The 7,193-nt window shown below is 44.8% G+C and overlaps 1 protein-coding gene across 1 annotated transcript in view; it reads right to left on the bottom strand.

Annotated features, from left to right (window-relative positions):
• Plaat5 (phospholipase A and acyltransferase 5) overlaps positions 1 to 7,193 on the bottom strand; it is a 38,566-nt gene that overhangs the window by 25,102 nt on the left and 6,271 nt on the right. Inside the window, exon 4 of the mRNA XM_031389557.1 lies at positions 2,282 to 2,390. Within this exon, the coding sequence (XP_031245417.1) occupies positions 2,282 to 2,390 (109 nt within the window). The remainder of the gene's footprint in view (positions 1 to 2,281; positions 2,391 to 7,193) is intronic.

The following is a 7,193-nucleotide window of genomic DNA, read 5'->3' as shown; positions in this document are numbered from 1 at the left end:
CAGATAAATTGAAATCATGTAACTTTTCTCATCATAATGCAATAAAAGTTTTTTTTAAAAAAAGAAATACTTATTAAACAAAAAGGAAGAATAAAGACCCCCAAGGATAGACTAAATAGTGTTCTGTTTAAATATTCTGAACATTAATAAAAGCAGAGAAACTGCAGCCTATAGACACTAGGCTATTAAAAACAAAAAGACCCTGTGGAATTAAATCAAGCTATATACTATAAGAATGTGTTAACATCAGAATGGAAACCTGCAAAAGTTTTGTATTGGAGATGTGGGTTTGTTTATATCTCTACAGGAAATGAAAAGCTGTGCATACCGTCAAAACCGATAGAGTAGAATAGAGTAGGAGAGGTCTCCTGCAAACCTTGGCCACTGACCTGAAAGCGCTTACTTCATTGAAAATGTCTCTGTTTATAGTTTCCCACTACGGCCAGCATAATTAATAGTTTAAAACATAAGTGGGGAAATGTAGTGACAACTTTGAAGTTTTGTTTAAAAAAAAAAACAGAAATGTTATAAGAATGTGTTTTCATTTTAATTCCAGGCGTGAGATACAAGGCTACTTCAAATTGTCCACAGCATCTGACTACGATTTGCCTTGTGCTCTAGCAGAGGTATGATTTTTGCCAGCTGCAGACAGGTTCTGCAATTGTATGATATTTCGAATTCTGGGAACTTTTTATAGGGTATGTAAATGTTAGGGCCCCAAGAGGTGTGGTGGGTTGTTGGTTGTTGGTGATCGTTGTTTGCGGTGGTTTCTTAAGTAGCCATTCCCAAAGAAGATACAACCAGGAGAAATTAGGTATCCTGACAGGGAAGATCAAACTTGCCTCAAGGAACTCACTGCCCCTAATCAGGAGGAGGTAGTCTAACAATAAGTCTCCCCACTTCTGACTTTATTCAGGGATCTCTTTCCTCTCCCCTTTTCTCTCTCTTATTTGGTGTTAGAGGGTTGAAAGGATAGAAAAAGGGTAAGAAGGATGAAAGAAAGAATAACCCACAAAATAGCAAAAGACAGTTACAAGGATGTTTCTGGACACAGGCAGCAGGAAAGAGGCTGAGATGATAGATGGCTAGAGGGAGGGGAGGAGGGAAAGAGAGAGAGAGAGGGAGAGAGAGAGAGATGTTTTCCTGTTTTTACTTATCCTTTGAAGATTTCATATGATATATTTTGATCATATTCTTTCTCCTCCCTCAGCTCCTCCCTGATCCTCCTGTCACCACTTTGATCAGGTTCCTAGATGGAAAAACGGAGACAGGAAGTATATGGGGCTGAGAAGAAAAGAGAGGGGAAAGGAGCCATTCTCTGCAGAAAGGTCCTGGCAAGGTGGGAGAGGGAGCCCAAGAGAAAGCCTGCAAAACTCAAAGCTACAAATCAAAGGCCTTGGCAGTGCCTCTCTATGACTCCATTTTGAGCTAGCAAGAACTGCTCAGGACACAAACTTCAAAAGGCACCAGATCACCTCCCACCCCTCATCTCCCTACCATAGCCTCTCGGGTCCAGTCTCCTGAGATGGCCACTATGACTATATTCAATTTTAAACTGTTTCACATTCCTCTGTAATCTCCCTCTACTTTCACCATCTGGTCCCTCTGCAGATCTCCACTTTGCTTTAATAAGCCCCAAATCCAGCTGAAACCATAAGAAATGAAATAAAGACCAGGAGAACACTTAGGGCAATAATAGTTCTCAAACTGTGGGTCATGACCCCTTTGGGGGTTCAAATGACCCTTTCACAGGAGCTGCCTAAGACTATCACAACAGTAGCAAAATTATGAAGTAGCAACAAAAATAGTTTTATGGTTGGGGGTCACTACAACGTGAGGAACTATATGAAAGAGCCCCAGCATTAGGAAGGTTGAGGACCACTGACTTAGGATAAGGCGGCCTAGAGCACACTGGGATACCTGGAAGGCGACAGCTTTCACTTTGGGCAGGAAGGTGACAAAGATGATAAGGAAGTGGGAAGCATAACATGGGAACAGCATAAAACAAGTGGCATGAGCAATGGTCCTTGGTGTCTTTGGGTAATGAAGGATGCTAGATGACTGGCATCAGACACAAAGGTTGAAAAGGGTTTTAGGAACACTCTAAACTCCTGTCATTCTTAAAATGCTGGACACTCAGTGCTTGCTAATAAACAAATAAAGGTCCAGGAATGCTTTCTTGCTAAAGGATGGTAGCTGAGGATAGCAGTGGATGGCCATCCTTCCATTTACTCTGCTAATCTCTAACCACTATTCCAGTAGCAAACCCATCCACTCTTACTTGGGGGAGCCAGGTGGACTACGCAGTCATCTTCCACATAGATGGCCCAATGTTCATAGCCAATTCGAAAAATCTCAATCAGGTCTCCAGGTCTGGGTTTTGGACTGCCCTGTGACGGGAAGAAAGAAAGAGGCAGATGAACTGCACATGCCCATGGAACACCAGAGCCACAGCTCAGCCTATATGTAGAGCCCCTCTCTGTGGCCCATCACTTGACAAAAAGAAAGTCAACCTGAACGCTCTTCACCAGAATACCACAGGATGTCCCCCTCCCTGTCACAATGTTGAGGTGTCAGTGCTGGTGATCAGCATGCTGACTCTCAGCTCTGAATGTGGCAACACATTCTCTGTACTCAAAAGCCCTACCATTCACCCAGGAGTAAGAGATGCACCAGGGTCCCTGGGAACCTCCCAAATGTGTGTGCCAGCCTTGCACACAGTGCAGCTGAGATGTGTGGCCTTCTCAAGGCCCTCTTTAGCTATCTCTCAATACACATTTCTGGCTGGCTAGTTAGGCTATTGCCTATCCCGGTCAGTATTGCAACCTTGGGCAGTGCTTCTGTGCCACTGAAATAACCATTAGCTTTGGAAACATCGCTGGGAATAGAACCATCCACACAGTGCTCCAAGTAAGTCCCTCTGATGCCATGGTCAACAGACCCTCTGGTAAGTCCCATACACCTAGGGCACATTGAGGCACAACAAACTTCCACAGCTCTTTGAGAGAGCCTGCAATCCAGAGTCCATCTTGAACTTATTCCTAAGTGTGGGAGCTAGAGAGATGGCTCAGCAGTTAAGAGCACTTACTACCCTTTCAGAGGACCCAGGTTCTGTCCACAGCATCCACATAGTAGAGCTCACAACTGTCTACAACTCCTCTTCTGGCATCCTTGGGTCTAAGCACTTACAAGGGCACCAGGCACACACATGATACATAGACATAAATGCAGACAATCATATACATAAATAAAAATAAAATTAAAAAAAAATATGGGGGCTGGAGAGATGGCTCCGTGGTTAAGAGCACTGACTGCTCTTCCAAAGATCATGAGATCAAATCCCAGCAACCACATGGTGGCTTACAACCATCCGTAATGAGATCTGATGCCCTCTTCTGGTGTGTCTGAAGACAGCTACACTGTACTTACATATAATAATAAATAAATCTTTTTAAAAAAAATACTTTGTTCTTAGGGTTAGAGAGATGGCTCAGAAGTTAAGAGCACTTGGTTCTTACAGTAGACCCAGGTTCAATTCCCAGCACCCACACAAAGACTCATAACTATCCCAACTTCAGTTCCAGGGGATCCAATACCTGCTTCTGACCTCAGGCACATGCATGGTACTCATACATATAAGCAGACAAAACAACCATACACGTAAAATAAAATAAATATTTTTTTTCAATTAAAAAGAAATACTCGCCGGACGGTGGTGGCACACGCCTTTAATCCCAGCACTTGGGAGGCAGAGGCAGGCGGATTTCTGAGTTCGAGGCCAACCTGGTCTACAGAGTGAGTTCCAGGACAGCCAGGGCTATACAGAGAAACCTTGTCTCGAAAAACAAAAAAAAAAAGAAAAAAAAGAAAAGAAAAGAAAAGAAAAGAAATACTCCACAGTGTTTTGCATGTCTTCAGTCAATTTTTCAGACCCTTGAACATGCTGTCTAGGCAGTCCCTCTGAGCTTTTTCTTGACTTTGGTAGAAGAGAATATGTTGAGACCTACACATCTGTTGTACGAACACTGCTCCCTGGAGGAATGCTTTTTTCTAGGCACAAGGCATACAGTCTACACCACAATGCTCCACTGCAGGAACCAGAGCTGAGCGATACCAAGAGCTTTACAGGGTTCCTTACTAACAAGCCCCAGACAGAACTAGTTAGTTCCCAACAAACAAACAAACAAACAAACAAACAAAAAACAGCTCTCCCTTTCTGCCTGAAAGGGAAATGCAGTGACAATAACTGGCCACGAGAGGGCAGCCAAATCCAGGCTTCACATCCAGAAAGCAGATTCCTATTGTAAAATTAAAAATGGATATCAGTGACTCCGTTAAATCCCTTCCCTCAGAGCCAAGGAAACCCTGTGGAGGAGGAGGAGGGAAGAGTGTAAGAGTCAGAGGGTATAGGGCCCTCTATCACCTGAGCAAAGGCCATGTGAACTCACAGAGACTGAGGCGGCAAGCACAGGGACGGCATGGGTCTGCACCAGATCCTCTGCATAGACACTATAGTTTCCAGTTAAGTGTGTTCATGGGCCTCCTGAGTGTGTGAGAGAGCAGGTCTCTGATTCTTGTGCCTGCTCTTGGGTTCTTTCCCTCTGTTGGCTTGTCTTGTGCAACGTTAGATTTGACAGGGTTGAGGTTTTGTTTTATCTTATTATATTTGATTTGACAGGGTTGGGGTTTTGTTTTATCTTATTATATTTTATTTTTTGATGTTTTGTTATCTCTTAGAAGCCTGTTCTTTTATAATGAAATACAGAAAGGGAGTGGATCCAGATGGGAGGAGAGGGAGGAGAGAAGGAACTGGAAGTAGAGGAAGGGAAACCGTGATCAGGATACAAGTGTAAGAGAAAATAATCTAGTTTTGATAAAAGGAATAAAACTTTTTAAAAGAAAACATTTAAAATGTGGATTTCATCATGGCCTCCCCCTTAAGTACAATTACAGAACTTTTAGTTACCTCTAAAGTATGTGGGCCGTTACCACTCCCTTAGGATTATCATGCCACATGGGTCATTGTGGCTCACAGGCGTCTAGCTGGATAGGGCTGCTGGTGGTTTACCCTCCCAGAAGGCCCAGGTTCAGTTCCCAGCATTCACACGGCAGCTCACAAGTACCTGTAACTCCAGTTCAGGGTATCTAATGTCCTCTTCTGGCCTCCATGGGCACTTCATGCATGTGGTGCACATATACACATGCAGATATAACCCCTATGCTCATTAAACAAATAAGTTTCATTGAGTTTGGGGGAGTTTTGAGTTTTCATATGCAATTTTGCCATTAGACAGTTTAGTAAAGTGGAGTTATTGACACTAAACTCAAGGGCGCTCTCATTAAGTTCTCTCATTCTCCAAATTTTTGTGAACAGCAAGAACTTATATTTACCCACCCAAGTGGCCTCCAACCATCACTCCAGTGTTCAGTTTCTGAGTACTTTACCCTGACTCTCTGATTCCACCCTCCTCTGAAATACACTGTTCTTTCAAACCCCTTCAGGTATCTGCTGCTTATTCCTTTGGCATAGGCTAGCAACTCAGCTCTGGGCCTTCTCCAAAAACAGGCACCCAAATCAAAAAACCAGATTCTAAAGGCATCATAAATCAAATCAAATGGGCACAGAGCAAGGAAGTGGGGAGAAAGCTTTATTCTTGCCTTGGGCAGGTGGCAGGTGGCGAGAACGAGGCCACAGTAAGAATGTCACTTTCAACTCTAGAAGAACCAAACCAGAGGAGCTAGGTCCATGTACAAAGCATACTAACCCTTTTTGCTGGTATGTAACCAGACATCAGAGTCGTCCTGGGGAGCTGGGAGGGGTGGGAGAGGGAGAGAGGGGAGCTGCACCTGGGCTAAGGATGCTACACAGCGGATGAGGAAAGTTCATGGTTACCGGGAGTTAAAATAAAAACCAGAGCCAAATTATCGTGGGATATTTTTAGTCCCTCTGGAAAGCCAGCCCGAGTCTGGCCTAACATCCTTGTGGCCTTCAAAACCTTACAACGTACTCTCCACAGAACTAGCTTTGACCCATCCAAACGCTAAGACTGTTGTCAGGCATCTGAAGCCTCTGCCAGGACGTCCCCAGCTTGGCTGTAGCCGCTTGCCCATAGACCCTACCACCGCATCTGCTAAGTCCATTCGCTTCTTTGTTCTGCAATAATGAAGTGTCATGTAAGCACTTCCACAGTACAGCACAGTATTTGGGGAACCCGACTCTGTGCTCCTAGGCCAGGATCTCAAATACATGACTGCAGAATAAACTCTTCCCTCTGAGGCAAAGCCTGTGCCTCTTGCCCTCACTTCACCTTCTGCGGCTTCAATTCCCTACAGCCATCCACCGTGGTCCAAAAACATTAGGAGGAAAAAATGCTAGAAATGAACAACTCCTAAATCTTGCATTTCTTCCCTTCTGTAGACTATGGTGAAATCTTGTACCTCCTTGTTCTGTCCCACCCGGGACACATCCTTGCTCCATATATCCATGCTCTATACACTGCCTGCCTGTTAATAACCCAATAGGAAAAACAAACAGGAACTGCTATAGAATGACTGGCAGTGACAGAGTCCTTGAACCAAGACAGTGCACCTGTGTGTACATACAACAGACATACACCTGAAAAGAGTCCAGCTCCAAAGTGTCCTCCTCCGCTCTCGGCTCTCACCTAACAGCAGTCATGAAGGAGTTTTGAATTCCCACTGACAGAGCGATGCAGCAGACGGTGACCATCAAGCTATCCTGGGCCACATGGTCAGTCAGGAGAGACCCCTCACAACATGTAGTTCCTCTTGCCTCTTCTCAAAGGCAAGAGGAACATTATGGGGCCATCTGGGGGACGACCCCCAGCAGGTGAGAAAAGGTGAAAGCCTTCCACCGGAAGGTGAGAAAACAGAGACAAGGTAGGCAGGTAGGCAGACATGGCCCAAGACAGATCTTAAAAGGCAAGGGGCACAAAGAGGACCTTTCTCTGAAGGAAGGCCAACAGCACACACGGAAGTGCTCGCTCGTGGTGAGGTTCTCACAGAGAAATCAAAAACAACAGTGGTAGTTAGTCACCAGCCAGGTTGTCCCGGAAAGGATGGTAGGAGGGTTCAAGATGAAAGCACAGGCGTCTCCTCCCACTGATGACGGACTAGGCCATCCTCTGCTACAGGTTCTAGGCCCCAGTGTAGGGGAATGCCAGGGTCAGGAA

The sequence above is a fragment of the Mastomys coucha genome, unplaced genomic scaffold, assembly GCF_008632895.1.
Source record: "Mastomys coucha isolate ucsf_1 unplaced genomic scaffold, UCSF_Mcou_1 pScaffold21, whole genome shotgun sequence".
In the NCBI taxonomy this organism is placed as follows: domain Eukaryota; kingdom Metazoa; phylum Chordata; class Mammalia; order Rodentia; family Muridae; genus Mastomys; species Mastomys coucha.
This window is presented reverse-complemented; position numbering and strand designations above follow the sequence as displayed.